At 46.1% G+C, this 21,231-nt stretch overlaps 1 protein-coding gene across 3 annotated transcripts; it reads left to right on the top strand.

Moving 5' to 3' along the window:
- Window positions 1-12,057: 12,057 nt before the first annotated feature.
- On the top strand, window positions 12,058-18,712 carry SPRY1 (sprouty RTK signaling antagonist 1). Of its 3 annotated transcripts, none has more exons than XM_075036860.1 (2): window positions 12,058-12,205; window positions 16,399-18,712. In XM_075036860.1, exon 2 carries the CDS (start codon window positions 16,454-16,456, stop codon window positions 17,414-17,416), a length of 963 nt encoding a protein of 320 aa, XP_074892961.1. In that variant the 5' UTR covers window positions 12,058-12,205; window positions 16,399-16,453; the 3' UTR covers window positions 17,417-18,712. The 3 variants fall into 3 exon arrangements, with proteins under 3 accessions (XP_074892961.1, XP_074892969.1, XP_074892976.1); XM_075036868.1 differs by lacking the exon at window positions 12,058-12,205 and adding an exon at window positions 14,367-14,458; XM_075036875.1 differs by lacking the exon at window positions 12,058-12,205 and adding an exon at window positions 14,518-15,223.
- The last annotated feature ends 2,519 nt before the right edge of the window (window positions 18,713-21,231 follow it).

Here is a 21,231-nt window from a genome sequence, read left to right as displayed (position 1 = left end):
TTTTTAATCTCTGAAAAACATAATTAACTATTTGAAAGGGTGGTTGGAGGGTTAAGCTAGGAAGAATAAAATAGTAGTATAATAACATCTATATTAAAAAAAAAAAAGCCAACACAGATTTAACATGTTATATAATCTCTGTTAAACTTGCTCTGGGAAATCCTCCAAGAGCTAGTGTCAGTCTCCATTTTGTACAAGTCTGTACATAACCTTTATAAGAATTTGTATGAAGTTGGGTGGGGAAACAGTGAAAGAAAAAGTCTGAACAGAATGTAGCCTGACCAAAGTCTTTCTGCGACGGAGCATTCAGAGCAGGAATGGAGGGAGGTTTACTCCTTCGCAGGGCTTTCCACAAAAGCTACCCCTCTGCGCAGGTGATTTCCAGTGCCTTATCCCAGGCACTGGGCTTCCCAGTGCAATCCCACTTCACTTTTCACATCACGCGGCAGTCTCAAAGGCTGCTAGGGGTATTAATCTCATAAGTAAGTAACGACTGCTTCGAGAAGTTACGGTAAAAAATAGTCACGCACTTCTTTCAGCCTGATGCTGCCATGCCATGGGAACAGTCTAGCATGTTGTTTATGGCCCTGTCAGCTACCTAGACGGTTCCTATCAGTTTCTGTTTGCTCTGTTGCGTACAGATATAGCAATTAATTTCATGTCTGCTGATAACACAGAGCATGGACCGTACCATAGAGCTATTTCTTTTCCAGGAGCTCAGTCCTGCCTGTCTTATACGTAGATACAGAATAACTTCTGTGAATAACCTGGAGCAAAGTGGTTTGAAGCGTGGTGTTTAGATACATGGGGGAAAGGTGCTGAAAACAGAGGGATTATTCACGCTCCTTTCGTGAAATGTAGAAGAAGCTCTAGGCACATTTCTGCCAAAAGACACGTCCGACTGTATCGATCTACTCCTCCTGCTGAGCTTTCGTCATCTTTTTTTCTGTCCTTTCCACCTTCCTCTTCTGGCGTTCTTACGCTGCTTCTTTCCCATTCCTGGCCAGAAAGGACTGTTATCCTCTACGCAGCTCAGCAGAGCCGCAAGTAGTGCTGAAAATACTGATGAAGTGGAAGTGATTTGGAACATGACATGTTTCATCAAACATGTAATACAGTAACATGCGTAAGCTTTTACTGAGGCATCATTTCCGGTGAAGTCAGTGGGATATCTGTGTGATAGAGAACTGGGTGAGGAGATCAGGATTTGATTTTTCTGCTTTTATTTGCTTATGACCAGACCATTCTTCTGATAAAGATACGAAGTTCTCCTCAGGGAAAGTAAATTGTGAAAAAGTGTACTGCAAACAGTTCTATTGCATTTGGTTCTGCAAAATGGGGCATGGTCCCACTTCCATTGGAAACAATGACTGTGTATTAAATGTTGCAAGAACTGAATCCTGCTTACAGCTGCAAAGTACTTCGTGAAGGTCTTGCTTTTGTTTTCCTCAGAAGTTCACTTTTTGGTAATGATCTTTGTCAGGAAATCACTTGGGAGCTAGATAAAACAGTGCACTGGTGAGGTTAGCGCTGAATGTTAATACCGTTTCCAAAACCGTGGGTCTTGCCTTGTATTACGACCTGCTTCGAGACCCAACAGAGTGGCTTTGAGTTTTGAGCACTGTCAGCAGGCTTTAAACAGCTCAATTGGTGTCCAGGAATTTTACTTTCAGTGAGGCTATGCAACTTATTTTTTATTACCAAGATTAAAAATGCATTTGACATTAGTGAAGTCCACAGCGCTGGGAACTCCTGTGTCTTTTTTTCCCAAAGCTTGAAAGAGCAGTAGGAAATGCAGGTCTCTTTCTGGAGCACTGCATATGCAACCTTGGCAAGGATGAGGAAGAAAACATGCAGTGCTGACTGGACTCTGCTGTTTGAAGGCTTTGCTCTGGAGCCTGTTCTTCAACCTGCCTTTACAAATACAATTTTATTCATGTTTTTGAAAACGTTTATTGCAGTTTGTCTGCCCCTTCCTCATAGCATTGTGATTTCACTTGAAATGAAGTGATCTTCCATGACATACACTGAAAAAATATTTTTTTCTTTTTTTTCTTTTAGTTCAAGCCATCTTCTGTCTAAACTACCTCCAATATCAACAGTTTAGCTAGTTTAGCTGTTCCGCAAAGAGAAAAGTTGAAATAAACAGTGTTTTATATTTACTACATCTCTCATATTTACTTTGCATCTTTATAGGTACAATTAGCATACATGTTGGTATTCGAGTACCTAACAGTACATGGAAAGATGCATGTAATTTAGAAAATGCATACCATCAGAAGTTCCCAACATCAGTTGACGGAACCTACAAATGCACTTGAGATTAGATATGCTTTTATTGACAGGTCTGTATTCTCAAGTGTGTGGGGATGCAATAGCTGAAAATTCACCTCTCTAAGCTGTTTCAGTCAGCTGCTGGAGTGGCAGACTCCATTTTTAATATTATTTTAAATATCAAATGTTTCCTATGTTTCAGTAAGAGACTCTTGCAAGAGTTCTGGTTTTGAGTTAGTTTGGGTTTTTCTAAAAGCTTTGACTTTTTTGCATCTACCTTTCAGTAGAGTTTAGCTTTTATGTTCAGTACTGCTAAGACCGGTGTATATATAAGGTGATATCGGTAACTTCTGCTGACTGAAATTGATAATTGCTATAGAATTGACTTGACGTCTAGGTAGCATTTAGTGCTAGGGCGGTATGTTTCAATAACACTGCTAAGAATAAAAGACAATGTTTTCAAGATCTGCCCAGGGAGGTTAGACGATAGGAATTTTCCCTTCCTGCCTTAGAAAGAAGTCTCTGAGCAACTGATTCTTTCTGTGTCTTGCTAAGAAGTGCTGAGCACTTTTACTTTAAAGCAATTGGCACCCTGGAAAATTAAGTCTACAGGAGCTAATGAGTCTACAGGAGTGTTTGTAATTGACTCAAAGTTATTTTTTTCATGTGGCAAGTTTAAAAAAGAACAGCAAAGGGTTTTGAAAAGTAATTCTTGACACCGGTCCAGCTCCAAAAATGTTGTTTTCCATTTACTTCCCATGTTTCACACTGTTTGTGTGATGAAATATGAGTAGCGCTACTTCTGAGAGCCCTGATGTGCAACCTGCACGAGACCTTCAACAAAAACTCAGCATATGGTACCAATATGCTGAAAACTGTATCTTACCTGCATAAGAATATCATAGGCTTCTGTTTAAATTTGCTGGAGATGGGGCATTTGGAGAAGAATTAGAAAAGTAGTGGTAGTTTGCTATAAGGACAGAGTGGTGTTTAAGTTCTAACAGATCGATGTTTAAGTTTTGATAATTACCCTCTACAGAGCTGAAATCCAGCCTGGTGATGACAGCTATTTCACTTACTTTAAGAGGTATGGACATAAATTACAGCTGAGCAGTTGTCCTTAATATCTGCTGAAGCTGAAGATGACCTTTTCTGAATACTCTGAGGTCTGTCTTAGAATGCACTAGGGAACTGTTGTTGTTGGGGGGGGGGGGGGTGTCCTGTATTTAATAAACAGGACGGAAAATTACTACAAGCTCTGAATTCAGTCAGGCAACGATGTCCACACTTCTAAGCTAACATAAAAAAGCAGTGGAAACACACACAATAAGTATGCTGGAAAAGGCACTGCTTTTTTTATTTTTCAACTGGACACACTTGGCATTTTTATCTTTATTCAGATGCTTCTTTTAAGCCAGATTATAGCCCCGTAAATCTACGCAAACAGCTGTAAGCAGCAGTACGGTGCCTCCCTTGTGAATCCTTCAGTATTACAGCAAGAAATGTCATCTTGCAGTAGCATTACTGCAGTGTTTTGGAAGGTCAGTGTGCTACTTCAGGGGAAAAATCCATTCTTTGCATAATTTTCAAAATTACTGAACTTCAGTTTCCTGAACTTGGGAAGCAATAGATACAAGATCCTAATTAGGCTTTGAGATGCTTTAACAAAGTATGTTTCAGCAGTAGATGTGGCCTTTATATGTTGGAATTCTTTGGCTTCTCAAGAATAGCATGTTTAATGAATCGCAGAAAGAAACAAGAATCACGGTAGCGGTTTCAAAATAGAGACTTGTCGAGGGAATCTAAAAGAGGGACACCAGCCCCCACCCCAACACACAGAAAGACACACAATTTTTGGTCTCGTAACATACACGTGTGAAGTGTGTGTCCGTACATGTTCTTCTGGGTGAGAGCCAGCAGGAGAGGCAGTGCAAGCTTTCCTACCGGCTCGTGTTGAGTTAGAGCGGCACAGTTCCTGCCTCATCCACGACCTGTCTCCCACCCTGATGGAAATGAGAGGTTTTTTCATCAATAACACGACAGTATGTGCGTCATCACGTGTGCTTTATGTTCTTTATTGTCAAGGGTTTTCCCATTCTTTTTGGTGAGAGAAATCTGACCTTTTCAACCCAAAAGTTCTTGAGGGATAATATTTTTTATATATATATTTATATTAAAAAAACCACATGGATATATTAGATACAAAGAGCAAACACACAAACTGTCTCCAAACACAGAAGTCTCCTGACTTCATCAATTCCAAAGGAAAACAAGATTAACTTTGATTTCCCTATGAAGAGAATCCAGCCCTTGACACTGAATATTCCTTGACAGATAGCTGTTGTTACAGAGCAAAATTTCAAGATGTGACTAGCAAGCTCTTCTAGAGTACAACAAACAACATCAAACATGCAAGGGATATCTTGGCACTTAATACTCAAATTGCCAAATGCAAACCAGATTCTTTTGAAGAAGACCCAGAAAATTGGAGGAAAAAAAAAAAAAGCCAGCTTAATAGCGAAATTACATTTTATCATTCTCTTATTGGGATGCAGCAAGCTACCCGTGATGTTGCTGTACTCTTGCAGAGTTGTGGTGAGAGATCTTTTTCATGTCTTTTCAACTGTAAAAAAGAAAGGTGTGGGGTTAGTCGCTTTGTTTTTTCCCATGAGAAGTCAGAATCGGTAAATATTTACGTACTGAAGTGGCTGATGCTGCAGCCAGAAACACACACGGCTCTGCCACAGAGACATTCTGTGTCACGTTCATTTTCCTGCAGCCAGCTTCTGGTGCCCTAGCTATTTGGGAACTGCATCTCTAGATACGTGCTTTCCTAAGCATCATTTGGTATCATGCACCTGTATTAAGGTTCAGGGGAAGAAGTTTCTGTGAAAAAAATCATCGCTTGGTGTAAACTTCTTTTCAAGGGGTCCATGGAAAAACTTCCTCCCTGCTTGCATTCCAGGGAATCAAAGGTTGTCTGTTACAATCTCATTGAAATGCCTTTCGATTGGTAAAGCAGAACCAAGAACGTGACATAGATGTTAAGTTACTGCTTCTCTACAGAAGCTGTTACAGCTGTGGAGGGAACCTAAACTTAGTTGTTGACACACTGTTCTCGAGAACGACAAAAGAGATTGTGTTCATTAGGCCAACCCCATCATTCTTGCTAAAAGCAGTCTCAGGTTTCCATGTATATTTTCAAATCAAATTAGAAACGCTGCTCCCGAGACCTCCTTCAGCTGACAGTGACGGATTGCACAACCTGATAAATAATAGGCATTCCTAGAGATGTACTAATACCCGAGTCGCCACAAGTGGTTAGATAATAAAAACATACACAGAGCCATGTATTTAAATTAGCAGAGAGCTTTACCTCTTCCTCTGATAATGCAGTCCACACCTGGGGAGTGGCCACTTCTCGAGCAGAAATGGGAAAGGTTTGTTCCTCGGTTGTTTCTGAAGCTAAATGCTATTATTCAGTCATGGTGGATTTCCTCTGGCTAGTTTTTTATCAGCTATAATTAAAACAGCCACCTCCTTTCCCTCAGCTCTCGGCACATACTTACACAGCTAGATCTACAGTACTTAATCCCACCAGGAGAATCTTTGTAGCTCCACCTGTTTGTTACCTAACTCAGCTGTAGAAGAAAGCAAGAGAAATGGAAAAACAGTTTAGTGGCCTTAAAAAAACCAAAGAGAACCCACCTGAACTACTGTGGTTGCAGAAAGTGAATTACCCTGATTTCCTCCACCCACTGAATCAGTATAGGCTTCGCATTAATGTTGCGGTTTTCTTGTATCAATTGCATGCTAAAAATGCAGCAGAATACAACTGGGGAGCCTGGGATCTGATGCCATAATCCAGCAATCCGGCACCTTTCAAAGATATAATTCACGTCGGAACGAGCTGTCTTGAAGGAGAGAAGCGAGAACTGCTTCCACTGAGCGTGGTCGTGGTTTGTGCCCTCTGCCGCAGTAACGGGCTTTTGTGTTCAAGGGCTCCGACACGCGGCTTCCTTCTGGGGAGCTGGGGTTTGCTCAGCCACCTCGTCTCATGCGTGGACGGGATTTTCACCTGGTAAAATCTTAGTGGAAAAAGTTGAGCATTCGGTCAGGTGCCAGGCTTTCAAATAAGAGGTAGGTCGAAGGAGCCACCCAAACAATTACTCTCTTAATTGACTAACACTTTTGTAATGCGGCTTTGCAGTGATGAGTATTTTTGCAGTCTCTGACAGCAGACGAACAGAGCAGAGTCAGGACTGAGACATTTTGAAATGTGCCCAATCCAAAATTAGGAGAAAGAAAGAAGAGTTTTTAACACTTAGCCCTCTTCTTAGCTTCATAGACCCTTGTTTCCTTCTCCTTAGTGATGTTAAAACTACTATATATATATATAAAAATTTGTGATGATGTAGTTCAACATAGGAATACTCTCCTGTCGGTGAAAACTGCAACAAAGCAGAGCTTATTCTAATTTCTGTGCAAGGAATTGTGTCTCAATGGATAATAAAAGGCAGCTTGCTTTGTGCTAAGACGGGAAACAATGTGCCGCAGATAATGTAATTTACAATGGATGTGAATAAGTTATTATCTGTATTAAGTAATAATGATAATTTTCCTTTTTCACAAAGTTTTTTATACAGGCAGGTGAAGTAACGTTAGCTAATTTGCTAAAAGAGTTAAAAATTAGTACAAAGTAACTAAGACATCATCAGTACCTTAGCAGCGTATCTTGTATAAGTGCGGACAATGAGTACAGCAGCTAAACGTGAAGTCTACGGAGACAGTTCTCCGAGGAAGAAATAAACTTGATCAGACCACAAATAACTGTGGAGATCTGAAGGAGAAATGTAAATGTACCAGTTGCCTATATGGCAAGTGAGTGTGAAAAATGAAGAGACGTGCTGTGGCCCGCACTTCAGAGAGTGAAGTTTTGCCTCTTGTTAGGTGCCTTTACTGGTGTGTTGTCTTTCCTACAGCTTTTCTTCAATGCTATTTGTCTTCAATTACATTTTTGACAGCAAAAGTTCCTTTGCTACTCTTCACAGCAAAAGCAAGATAGCATTAAAAACTACCATTTGGGAAGGCCAAAAAATCACATAGGTTCTACTTAAGTTGCAGCACGCACACACCCCCCCCGCCCTGCAGTTTTTCTGGCTAATCCCCGTTTACTAAACTGACCTTTCGGTGATTCAGAAATAGCTAGCAGATGTCACTGACCTGACCACCAAACCCCGTATCTCCAGCTGCTCTCCGTGCTTGGGAGGAACACCCAAGGAAAAAACTGGTTTCTCTGATACGGTGCAAGAGATGGGGAAGGGAAGCATGTTCTCAGACTCCCAACTTACTGTGCGAAGCTTTGCAGGTTCTTTCTTTTTAACTTGTGCTGAATTTGGGCATGGACCAAAACCCTAGCTCTGCAGCGTTTCCCCTGTACTTTGATTCAACGTTCAAATGCTCATGAAGCAGGTTCATGTGGAGGTTCGTCCCTTTGTTCTCAGAGGTTTGCCTGGCTGCTGCCTTTTACTGTCTCTTCTGCCTCTAAGAAAAACTGATGTTATCTTCTAAAGAGAAGACTCAAGATTGTATTTGCAACTGAGGATTTCCTGTGTGCCTACCCCCAGCCCGTGCAGTGACGGCAAGGAGCAGCTTCACACGGCTGCGCTTCTTCAGAGAGCTTGAAGAACAGTCCTTGTGCAGAAGCTGAAGAAATCCCCAGCTACTGGTGCCTTTGATCTCAGATAAAGGTCAACCTGTCTAGCAGAGAGCGTGATCGGAAACGCTACCTCACATCATCCTTCACTTTCTCTTCCTTACCCTGAAATGATTTGCTGTGTCTTTTGGGGTATGCCTTTCACCTCAGCACCTATGGTTTTCACTTCAGCTCTTCGGAATAGCTTTATTTCGCCTCATGCGCCAACCAGCCTAAGCCAGGACCGCAAAGGTTTTCAATGAGCTGACAGGAAACTGCCCACAACGCTTATTATTACAGCAGTGTTTAATAGTGATTGTAGGATTTTGTTGGTTTGTTGGGGTTTTTTTCACTATACATAGGCCTACTTGAGTAAGCGTTAAAAATTCAGTTGTACTGGTCTTATCCCAACGAGCTTGTATGGTTTCCTTGCACTGAGAGTTTCCAAGGCTCTCCGAGCACACTGTGGGTCCCAAGCCTCCAAACGCTAACACCCGCAAAATTCCACCTAGCGCAACGTCCGAGTTGCTGACGTGCGAAGCTTTTGGGAGCCGCAGGCTCCAGCTGTTTCTCCCGACACCCACCTCTGCAAGATTAGCGCTGCACAGCTGGCGGGGGAACTACAGGACGCACACATTCTACAGGCAAGACTGGCGCAACGATTTCGATTATAACTTCGTTACAAATGCCAATGTGTGGGCTTTCTTAAAATGCTTTTGAATTCCTCTATAACTTCAGAAATGTTGTTACAGCTGTGAAGGTTGGTTATTAACCGACAAATAACTTGCATAAACACTTTCTCTGCTGAGTCTCCTCAAAGCCATATTGGCCTAAGATAGTTATCACCACAGAAGATGACTGACAGGAACAGTAAATGTCGAATGCTTCGAGTACAGGCTGTTTGTCACCTCTTCTGTCTGAAAGGATACAGTGCTGATTGATAGATAGGATAGCTCTTGCTTTTCACAGACTAAGCCACCTTGCACTGCCTAGAAGGAGAAGTGCCAGTGTCTGGGACTGAGTACGTGTCCTCCTCCTCCTCGGCTGGGACCTGTGCCTTGGCAGGGGCTAAGAGATGCTGCTTCAGGGGAAATCCGATGGTATTCCCAGGTGGGACACAACACGGGAGCAGCGTTGCTCATCACTGATTGTGGGAGAATTGCGGTTTATCCAATTCATCTTCACAAAGGTGTAGTTCCCTACCTATAAAGGTCAATCAAGTGACCTCAAGATGAAAGTTGCTTCTGATTGTGGATTAGGGGAAAAAAACCCAAACAAAACCCAACGAGGGACTCCGCTTTTATTCTGTCCAACACGCCTTTTGGCACGCCGAAGCTTGCACGAGGGAGAAGTAGCATATGGCTGCAGAAGGTGGAGATGATCTCCAGTACATAATCCTCGAAGTGAAAGCGGAAACAGGGATTGAGTGACGACTGTCAGCCATCAGTCAGTCTCTTGAACCCAGTTCTGGAAGGTTTTTCAGAAGGATTAACTTTGGGCACAAAGGGCTGGTCCCTCTTGACTTGTTGTCAGTGGGAGCAACAGGCACCTTTAGATGACAGTTTGGAGATAGAAAATAACTTGGTTGCATTGGATTTCTGTCTGTGTGTCAATCCTCAAATTAAGGTTGTGCCAGGATGTAGTCATAAGGCGTGTCAGTCCTCTTCCAAGTTGCCAATTTAGTCTCCAGCATTCTAGCTCTCCTTTTTCTAACAAAAGCTTCTCGCTGCTATCCTTTCCAAGAAAAATCTAATGAGATGACTTGCGTGACATGCAGGCGTGTTTGCTTGAGTCTGCGGGGAGCCTTCTGATATAGCTGTAGGGTTTTCCCTTGTTTCAGTGAAGTGTTAATTCAGGTGCCAAGTGACAGCAAACTGCTGCCAGTATTCTTGCCTATTTTACTGACCCATTCAAGCCCAGTACTGTATTTCTAAAATCAAGCTCTTAATGCTTGGCATGGTTTTTTAAGGTAGTACCGGCTTTAGAGATGTGAAAGGAAAGGTGTTAAGCCATGTTTTTAGAGTAGTATCCTAGGAAAAACACGTAGGAACTTCTGTGAGAAGACAGTCAGTTGCTAAATACGAGTATTCTCAGCCGCAGAGCGGAGCCCTGCTAACCCAAAAGGCTCGATTACCCACCGTTCGCCTGCAACTCACCTACTGCCGCCGCTGATGCTGTCGATGTCGCTGCAAGAATTGCTGTACGTAGCACACCTACACAAACGCTGCCTCTTTGGGTTTGTCTTTACGCAAAACGGAGCTGTTTTGTGACAGAAAGCTAAAATATAGCAGGAGAAGATAAGATTTGCACCACTAACTGCTACTCTGCAGGGGTAATTTGTGTTAGTAGTTCTCTCAAGTAATTTTTGTTCTTTGGTAGGAATTTTTGTCGGTTTGAACTACTGTGATAGGTTCCAAAGTTTTCAGACGGATTTAACTGAAAATGGCTTTGTACTTTATGCTCGTAGTGTGTCTGAGAACGCTTTTGGTGACCAACCACATTTTCTAATTCCCCTCGCAATATTAATGATGAACTGGGATATTTTTGTGACCGTGCCAAAGATTTTTATGCTGCTGTTTGTCACTTGAGCCTCTGTAGTTGGAAGACAGTATTTATAGTTTGTCCATATCAGCAGCCTGTTAATTACAAACTTAGAAGTGTTAGTGATATACAGTATATAACCTTTAATGCATAAAGATTTTATTTCATAGAGAAATACATGGTTGAAGTTTTTGTATAATGATGGAAATTAAAGAAATGTAGTTTGGGTATTTTCTTTCCCAGCCCGGTGAAGTTTAATGGAAAATAGTTGCGCTACATCCATAAGCATGATCTGGGTGGACAGACCAGGTGTCACAGAAGAATACCTTTGTACTGGTGTGTTCTCGTTTGTAGGGATATATTTGCTTTCAGGTGAATGTACCTGCTAAGCAGCTCCATGTATTCTTAATACTTTTTTTTTTTCCTTCTTTGGGGCAAAAGGTGGGAGAATTATGATTTTTGTGAAAGAGACTGTAAAAAGCCCGTTAGAATGTTTCGGGTAAACTTGGGGCTACAGCGATGTTTAGCCAAGCACTAGAAGTCTCAGCTGTTCTGATACGTGGTGTATCAGATCTGAAATAATTCTCAGAATTTTGATTGCTTCTTACATCATTTCTCTGTGTTCTTTTAGTTGCCTTTTAAAACGCTTTAGTCAAAAAAACCCAACAACAACAACAACAAAAAAAAACCAAAACCAAAAAAACCCCAACCAACCAACCAACCCCAAAACATACATCAAAGATACTATTTGGCCGTAAAAGCGATGGCTTTAGAGGCATCACTGTGATGGCTCCAGCACCATGGCAGGAACGCAGCGACGAATTTCGGAGGGGACCCTGCGGTCTCCGGCTGGGAAAGGCGGTAGAGGAAGACAACCGGGTAAACCGTAACCATCTCCCGGAGCTCCAGCACCATCTGTCAAACGGCAGGATGGGCCGATGCCAACCTAACGGAAGGCTGGCGAGGGCCGATGCTTTCTGAAGTCCTCAGCCGCCTCCTTCCTCGGCCGAAAGAAGCGGCAGCGTTTTACGGGTATAAATCAATGGCTCTTCCACCTGGCTCGACCCTGCGCGAAAGCCACCCCAGAAAAGGACTCCGGCCCGACGACGCGCTCTTCTGCCCAGAAATAAATCCCCTTTTTTTTTCCCCGCCACCGCCACCTCGCCTTCACCTGCGTCTCCCCCCTCAGCCCACGGAGGCCGGGCCCCGTCCGCGGCCTCCCGCTCCTCCGCGCTCCCTCTGCCGGCCGGGAGCGGCGAGGCCGCGGGATCCCACCACCGCGGCGGGGCTGGGAGCCGCCAACCCGGGGCCGTGGCGGTGAGGGGGGGGGGCAGGTCGGTTTTCACGCACACGCAGGAACCGCCGCCTCGCCCGCGGTGGTTGTGAGGAAGGGGGGGGGAAAGAAGGCCGTGACCCGTGCGGGGAGCGTCTCCCGGGAGGGCGTGGAAAAAAAAAAAAAAAATCCACTCCGGGATTTCGGGGTCGCCGCGCAGTGACACATTGACATCACGGGGGCGCGGCCGGGCTGGCGGGCGGGGGCTCCGCGCTGAAAGGCGGCGGGGAGCGGCCGGAGTCAGTCCGGAACGGCGGCGGGACCGGGCGGCGGGACGGAACGGCTGCCTACACTGCCCGGGCTGGACTCCGCGCCGGGGCCGCCAATGTGCCTCGGGAAGCAGGCGTTCACCTTGGCCTTAGGTAAGCCCGGGATGGACGCTCTCCCTCGCCTCCGCCGCATCAGGTGGCCGGGGGTGAGGGGTTCTCGTAGGCAGCGGGGGGGGGGCGGCCGGGGCAGGCGAGCGGCCCCCGGCCCCTGCGGTCGCATCCCCGCGGACCGCACCGAACGCCCGGAGGGCGTTCGGTGCGGTCCGCGGGGAAGCGACCGCAGGGGCCGGGGGCGAGGGTCTTTCGTGAGCGCCGCTAAGCCAGTCCCAATTTGCTGGTAATTAAAAAAAAAAAAACCCCTCCGGTTGGGTAATTTGTCCGGCTTGCCTTACCGCGGGGATGTGGCGTTGGCGTTTGGATTCTCTCGGAAGACCGAGGAGGCTCCGGGGAGTTTTCGTGCGAGAGTTTTTGTTGGGTTTTTTTTTTTACCTTTTTTTTTTTTTTTTGCGTCCGGGGCTGCCTTCTGTTGCCGTTTTTCTGCCTGACGTGCCGCAAGCCCTGTCAATCGGCCTCCCGACAGCAACAAGCAAGCACATGGCAGTTTTTGCAGAGGGCTCGCAGAGCCATTACGCTCTGCCTCTTTAGCTTCGCTTGCAACTTGCTGAGGTGTGCCTGGAAAGCAAGTGCCTCTCCGCGACTTCTTCTTCTCCCCCCCCCCCCCCCAAAAAAAGAAAAAAAACCCCAAAACCCAAACCAACCCACCGCAACAAATCTCTTGCGCTAGGGCTTGTGGTTGCCCTTTGGCAGGAGGGACCATGCGGTGAAGCCGACCGCCGGACCCGGGACCCGCTGCCGTGCACTCAACCACCCCCCCTCCTCCCCAACCACCACTCCCCTTCCCCAACCACAGCGTGGAGGGATCGCCCGGGACGGCTCCCGTCACGAAAGGGGAATCAGAAACCCGAGCAGGAGCCTGGCATTGCCCGCGTCTTTTTGGAGACCCCTCTTCGCAAGCGCCCCGCGCTGCCCGATCCCGCTGCCTGCGGCAAGGCAAGGCAGCCCTTGGCAGCGGCTGCCTTTCGCTAGACCCGAGATTAAACCGTTCGCCCAAAGGGGGCTCGGTTTGTTTTTCCCCGTCGCCTCGCAGACCCGAGAGACTGGCGGCCGAAGGGAAGAACGCTTCTTCCCTCGGCCTCCCCGCGGGCACCGGGGGCTCCGCGGTCCGGGGGAAGGCGGCTGAACGCTGACCCCCCGAAGAGGGGAGGGCTTGCGGCGGGCAGCGGAGCTGGATTTTCCTCCGCGGAGATCTGCCTAGGGCTTTGCCGGAGAACGACGAGCGCAGCCCGCCCGCCTTCACCACCACCCCCCCCCCCCCGCTCCCCGTTCCACACACACACACACACCCCCCCGCGGGGCTGGGAGGGCGAGGGGCCGGGGCTGCAGCCGCCCTCCGCCGGGTGGGTTTGCCGTCAGTGGCGACAAGTTGGAAATAAGTGGGGGGGACACGGGGGGGGACACGGGGACTCGTCGTGCTTTTACCGCGGGGGCGGTGCAGCCCGCTCGCTTGCACGGCGAGCAGGTGCCGCACCGCCGGACACCCCCCCCCCTCCTCCAAAAAAAAAAAAAAAAAAAATCACCTCAAAACCGCTGGGATTGGGCTTCCACGGGAGAGCCCCGCACTCGCCGAGGGGGTGTCGGGGCGGTCTGACTGACCGGGGTGGGGGGGCTGTGTGGTAACTGCTTGGGGGCCGGCCGTTACGGGCGGGGGGAGAGGACCGCGGTCGGCGGTAAAACGAGCATAACGTCCAAAAAAAACCCCACAAAACCCCAAACGCCTCCTCGCAGGCGGCTCCTTCGCCGGGGTGAGGGGGGGCTGTCGAGCCGGCAGCCCCCGATCGGCGGCGGGGAATCCCCGGCGCTGCAGCGGCCGGGCGCTGCCGCTTTAAATGCCGGGAAGTCCGCCCTCCTGAGGCAGCGCCGACCTCGGTCTCTGCCCTCCCCCTGTAAAAGGAAGGAGGGGGGGGGGGGGGGGAGAAGAAGAAGAAGAAGGGGAAAAAAAAGAAAAGCCCTTGTTTTCATTCATAACTTTTTTTTTTTTTTTCCCTTTTTCCCCTCCTCTTCCTTCCTCTCCGTCAGCGGCGTGCTCCGCGCCTCGCCCCGCTCGGGGCACAGAGGGCGCCGCGCCGCCGCCCGCCCGGGGAAAGGCGGGACGGGACGGGACGGGACGGGACGTGGGGGGGGGGGGGACCGGCGAGGCGTGGGGAGGGAGCGCTGACAGGCGGCGGAGGCACTGCAGGCTGTGCCTGCCCCGGGGGCAGGAGCATGAGGTCTCTCGTCGTCTTGGCTGTATGTGATTTTGTTTTATTGGCCGGGGTTGGGGTCGGGGGGGGAGCCACGGACACCGCGGACACGGACACGCACGCCAGTTTAAAGACTGGTTATCACGGGGGTGGAGGTGCCGGGTCTGCAGCTGGTCTTGTCAGTCTGCGCGCCGGGTTGATGTTGCGCTTTCCCCCCAAAGATGGCACTGGCTGTCTTTCGCATTTTCTTGGGATATGATTTTTTTTTCCCGTCCCCCCGGGGAGCCCAGCTCCTGGTTGGTACAGCTGTAAATCTTTTTCCCTTTTCACGTTCATTCACCCTTGGTCTGTTGTGGATTTGTATTCAGCGCTCCTGAAGAAGGCACCTTGTTGTGTGTGGGGGGGGTGAATGAGAAGTGAACGTGTTTGGGGGGGGTGTGTGTTCTTTTTTTTTCTTTTATTTCTCTTAATCGGGTGAGCCTGAAGCCCACACAGGTGACTTTAAACGTAAATTGAAATCTTTGACTGCTGGGTGGGCACAAAGATGTCACGTCCTGGCAGAAACTGGCGCTTACCCTTCATTAGCGACCGCTAATGATAAAGAGTGATAAAGATGCTAACTACCTGTTAGAGGAAACCTTTCCTGCTTTTGTCCATCCCTGTGCTTCCACGCCACTGTGCCTTTTTCTCTCCTGAGTGGGGAACAGCTCCGTGCCGCCTGGGATCTGGGTAGGCGAGACAAGGCTCTTTCTCACGATTATTGGATGAGTTTTGGAAATGCTTGATAGCACTTCACTTTCTCCTCTCTCAGGTAAACGTGTATGACATCTTGGGGGGGGAGAGTGAAAAGGGACTTTTCCCCCAGCTGTCAGTAAAGGAAAGCAGTTTATTTTCTCGGTTTTCTGCATAAATGTGGCATTTAGAGACTCTTCGCAATTATCATATAGCTACAGAACTGTCACTGCAGTTTTCTCGATCGGCGTTGCAATCTTGGTGTCGATAGCTAGGCAGAATGAAAAGGAATGAAAATGCGTACCGTTTGTTTAAAAGATAGACTAGAAGATGCTATGTTTATTTGGGAAGCTTTTAATCTGTCTGTCTTGTGAAAGTGGATTTCTCCTTCGATTGTGTTTTGAGGTGGTGGTTGGGGTTTTTTTTGTGTCATCTGCTCTTAACACTCTTAGGAATCCTTAGGTACTTTTTATCTGACACCTCGTTCATCTTAGCCTTTTCTACCCCTTTTTCTTTCACACCCTGGCCAGTGGTCAGAAAATACTTGAAAACAGGCTGTTTGCACCCTTGCTTTAATTTTATAAGGAGCATATTAGATTTGTATGCTGAGTTACTTCCTTACAGAAAATGTCTTGGCCGCTTGACAGTACTTCGTTCGAGACTTTGTAATGCACATACGTCACTTTAAAAAGGAGACTTTCCAAATGTACTAGCAAGCAGATCTGTTGAGCTTTCTGATGCTGCAGATGCAGACAGAAGGGTGAGAATTGCACGTGTTCTTTATTCTGCCATACAGGACATGAACCTGATGGTGTTCTTGCCTGTTTCCAGCTTAGTTTGGGGGGCGTTCAGAATTGCTGCTGCTAGTTAGACAGACGTTGAGTTTGGTAGCAAGTGGGAAGCGCTTTCCATGGCTTGCCAAGTAAGCGTACAGGTTAATACTGGAATTTATTTTTTTGAAAAAAATCTTTTTATTTTTTTTTTAAATGGCATGGGGTCTCCTTTGCATTCCTCATCTATGATGCCATACCCAGGCTCTCCCCATTACTGGACTTTAGCCAGATCCTCAGCGTTGTTGTAATCCCCTGCTGAAAGAGATCAGTACCAGGTGGCTAGGGCAATTTGTGGTTTGCCGTATCATTTCTGTTTTCGAAAAGTATCCCATTCTTTACTCTTCTTTCGCCCTTGATCTTGTGTATATATGTACACACCCAAGGTTTATTTATACCTTCTGTCTCCCTATTATTATTTTAGGATTTCAGATGCATGCCAGGTTCCCACTGAATGCCAGAAGTAGAGATCACTACAGATGGAGCCCCAAAGTCAACACGGCAGCGGTGGTTCGCTAGTGGTGATTCAGCAGCCCTCCTTGGACAGCCGGCAACGGTTGGACTATGAAAGAGAGAGCCAGCCAACAGCTATCTTGTCACTGGACCAGATCAAGGCGATCAGGGGCAGCAACGAATACACCGAAGGTCCGTCTGTGGTGAAAAAATCTGGTCCGCGGACAGCACCCAGGCAAGAGAAGCATGAAAGGACTCACGAAGTCATACCAATTAATGTGAATAATAATTACGAACACAGACCCAGCCACGTGGGGCACGTGGCGCACCAGCATAACGCGAGGGCTCCCGTCTTGAGCAGATCGACCAGCACGGGGAGCGCGGCCAGCTCGGGGAGCAACAGCAGTGCTTCCTCAGAGCAAGGGCTGCTGGGACGGTCGCCTCCATCCCGGCCGGGCTCGGGCCACAGATCCGATCGGACGATCCGGGCGCAGCCCAAGCAGTCGTCTCCGGTTGTAGATGATCTGAAGGGTCCTTTGAAAGAGGACTTGGCGCAGCACAAGTTTATCTGCGAACGGTGTGGGAAGTGCAAGTGCGGCGAGTGCACGGCCCCGAGGGCCCTCCCTTCTTGCTTGGCCTGCAACCGGCAGTGCTTGTGCTCTGCGGAGAGCATGGTGGAGTACGGCACCTGCATGTGTTTGGTCAAAGGGATCTTCTACCACTGTTCTAACGACGATGAAGGGGACTCTTACGCGGATAATCCCTGCTCTTGTTCCCAGTCACACTGCTGTTCTAGGTACCTGTGCATGGGAGCGATGTCCTTGTTTTTGCCTTGCTTGCTCTGCTACCCTCCTGCCAAGGGATGCCTAAAACTCTGTCGAGGGTGTTACGACCGCGTCAATCGTCCAGGTTGCCGATGCAAGAACTCCAACGCGGTCTATTGCAAACTGGAGAGCTGCCCCTCCCGGGGTCAGGGCAAGCCCTCATGATTTTTGGAGGGAGGTTGACTTCCTCCAACTTCTGTTTTTCAGGTTGTAGCTGATTTTTTTTTTTCCTTTCTTTCTTTTTTTCTCACCACCCGCCTCCCCGCCCCCCCTCCCCAGCTTTTGGGGGGGGGGGGACACACACGGACTGTTCTTTTTCTTTTCCTTTCTGTCTTCCCAACTTCAAATACACACGTTCTTCCCTTTGCGTCTTTGCTCTCCTCTTCCTATTGACTTGGCTGAGTGTGGAGCGTTTTACGTAGTCGTTGCTGCTCTTTGGTAAGTGTGGACCTGGTATCTGCATCTGCCGCTCACTTTGGCAGGGTCTTTCGAGTTTGTAACTGAACCACTCCTGAAAGAGACAGTGAGGGCTCACTGGGCTCTTGAAGCTTCTTGCTCTGTGAATATCTTCCCAAAGATGTTTTTTGTTCTCAGCAATTTTATTTTTTTTCCCTTAACCCCCCCCCTGCCCCGGGTACCAAGGAAGAATAACTTTCATGAGTGAGCTGGATTGTGAAATAACTTTTTTTGTGTGTGTTCTTTCTGGAGAGGGACGTAAAATAAAGGCCTTGCCAAATGAAAGGCCTGACTCTTCTGTAAGCAGCCTCCTTTTTTTTGCCCTACACCCCCCCCCCCCCCGCCCCTTTTTGTCTTAACTTTTGGAACATTCTCAGTGCTGAGAATTGCCCTGCCTCCTTTTCTTACATTTTCAATGTAACTTCAGTTTTTGCTACACTATGTAGATCTTCACATTGGAGACATTATGGCTGCAACATACACATTTGTTTCTTTTGCTGTCAAATCTTTGAAGGATATGGCTCACTCCACCCTCCCACTCCTGTTTTTATAGTCTATCAGTATCAGTTGATATTAAAGTTGGTGGTGTTCATATATCCAAACAGCCTTCAGGTGTCATTGAGTCACCTAAACGTCCTTGAGTCCTTAAGGTTTCTTGTGATCCTTTGGTTTAGTGAATTTAGCTTTGCTCTGTACTTTATAATTTTATTCTGTCCCTGTTTTATTGCCTTAGCCACAAATTGTGGTCCTTTTTTGTATATTTTATGTATAAAACACAAAGTTGAATCCCAACTATTTTTAAGACAAAAGTCTGTTAAAACTTTTTTTATTGTAAAGAATATTTATTATGTGAATCTCTATTATTTTATGATATTTATTGCAAAAGACTCTGAAAATGTACTCATGTCTGAATATAACAAAATATCAATACTTAACGAAATAAGGATGACACGAAGAAAGTACATATGTTAACTATAATGCAGAAAATATATTAATTAATGAAAATGGCTCTTGAGTTCTTTTGTTATAATGACAGGTTGTGAGCTACGTACGCATATTGCTGGGTTGTTGGGCTTTCTCCTCCTTGCGGTTTGTCAGGTAGCAAATAACTTCCTATTGATACTTCAAAACCACTAGTCTGTGCTCTAGTTTAGTTTACATAATTTTAAGTTTCCTAACTATATATCAAGTTTTTGCTATGGGATATTTAATACAATTGAATGTACGTTGTGCTTAACAATGCCAAGAAGCGTAGGCCCTATTTATTTACCAAAGCGTTTGCAAATATGGTTGTGCAGGAGGAAACCGTAACTTCAAGGGTTTTTGTTTCCTAAAGAATACCAAATTAAGATGTAAACCTATTTTAAATTTTCCTATACAGAACTTCTTGGCTGGTTAAATTGTGCGTCAACTGAAGTAATGAATCTCCCAAGCTCAAATCTAAATAAAAGGCAAGAGGCAGGATAAAAAATAACGGTTGTGTTGCTTTAGTTTGCTAGCTTTGAAATTTGGGGGGGGGGTGCATGCGCCTATGTCTATGGCTTGTTTGGTCATTTTCCCATATGGTTTCCCAATGTCAGCTGAATCTATCTTCTGTCTTTAAATTAAAGGCTCTTAAGGGTGACCTAAGTGCCACAGCTACTTGTGGCCATTTAATACTTATTCAACAAAAAAGCTTTTCATTAAGAGTGAATGGGGAAACCCCATTCTTCTGTTCATGTGGGTCAAGGCTAACATCGCAATTCTTCTAAAGTTAAAAGTTTATTAAATGGATGTAATTTCACATGGTATTCAGAGTAAGTGGTTCTAGAGAAACTCCACTTTAAGAACACAGTAATAAGTTGACAAATCTGTCGTATCTTGCGTTTTGAAGTCCTGCTGCTTTGAGTTGCCATATTCAAGCTGTTCTGACTCCTAGCATATTGATGATTTGAATAAGCTCGGCTTTTGTAGTTAGCTCCGTCAAAGCTGATCCAGTGTTGTCATATAATGAGCTGACTGAAAAGTTGCATTCTTTATTAAATGGCACGGATGACTTCTGTGAGGTATAAAGTGAAACCGTCTTCTGGCTCCATCTAGGAAACCGCTTGCTTTGCAGCGTACAGTTGGCGATAACTGCTCTCCCGGCCTCAGCGTGACAAAATTGACAGGCTGGGAGGCTCGTGGGGCGGCAGTGTATATATACGAAGTCTGCTTTCCAAGATCTATTCTTCGTGAGATGAAGCAAAGCCAAGAGAAGAATGTTTCTGAGGAGCAGGCGACTTGCTTTGCGCTACTTTCCGATCACCGATACTTCTCTAACAGTGACAGCTGCAAACAGCCTTTGGGAGACAATGAAATCCTTGTCAAACAGTCACCGTTGGTCAGATAGGACCATTTTTAAGACTGTACTGACACTCAAAAATAACGAGCCAACTGCCTTTTCATAACTGGATACAATCCAGCTCTGTGTTGAGTAAGTTTGCTTGAAGGGTGTTAGTTATTCCTCTTCAGGAAAAACGGTACACTGCTTACCTCTGCGTGTCTCTTTTTTTTCAGCCAGGTGACTTATGTGGAAGTTTGGTTTGGTTCCTAGCAGAAGAGAAGAAAGCCCAAAGGACCCACACGTACTCTGTCTTTTGATGATTATCTTCCATCACAAGCTATGTTTCAGATTTCTTTTTAAAAAAAAAATGGACGAAACTCACGCTCTAGTCGGTCACACTAACTAATGCTCCCTTCACTAACTAAACTCTGGGAGTAACTTCAGGGTGCAGTTCCTTAGGAGGAAAATTTGACTTTGACCTACACAGCAATGAGAAGATATCAGTTTCTTGTATGTCTGAAATGGTATTCTAATTGCCAGGTGTTACGTAGAGAAGGCAGTGTTAAAGCAAGGAGAATAATAGGGTTTTTTTTGTCGGGTTAGATGCTGTACCATTTGTACTTAATATACATCTATACATTTCACTTTTGGGTCTTCTGGAATGTAGGGTCCTTGCCTTATGTTACGGAAATGACTGTGACTTCTTTCAGGCAGACAGATTTTATGATGTAGAACCACACGGAATTGCGTGAGAGCAAATGGATGTCTTTCGAGCGGAAAAAAATTGAGCAAGCTGACAGATGTATGAAGTAAGCCTCCACAGCTTGAAGAGACAAAAGTTATCTTAAATATGCCCCAAGTGGTCAGTCATTATAATCTGTTCTACTTTGTACAATATCGCAACTGGAATGACCATCTAGAGATACTGTGTTTTGTTGTAAGGGGGTTTGCTAAAGGCTCCTGAGATTGCTGGCGATTAGGAGACCGAAGTGCAGGTTTCAGTTCTTCAACCCAAAATTTGTCAGTGGGCCGTTCGGGTTACTTTCTACATGTCTGTAGAGTGCCAGACTGTCAGAGGTCCGTTACGATATAGATGGTAAAAATCATTTCTTAACCGTTTTCAGATAGCATTGAGGACTTATTATGAAAAATAGAGAAAACTCTGTATAGAATGATTGTGTAATTAGGCGACAAGTTCAGCTGACCTACTAACCTAATT

This window comes from Buteo buteo, chromosome 1 (genome assembly GCF_964188355.1).
Source record: "Buteo buteo chromosome 1, bButBut1.hap1.1, whole genome shotgun sequence".
Classification (NCBI taxonomy): Eukaryota; Metazoa; Chordata; class Aves; order Accipitriformes; family Accipitridae; genus Buteo; species Buteo buteo.
The sequence above is the reverse complement of the archived record's forward strand: the minus strand, read 5'-3'. Positions and strand labels throughout refer to the sequence as shown.

What these genes read in the sequence shown, in the direction of transcription:
- SPRY1 (XM_075036860.1), top strand. Translation starts at nt 16,454, where the DNA reads ATGGAGCCCCAAAGTCAACACGGCAGCGGTGGTTCGCTAGTGGTGATT.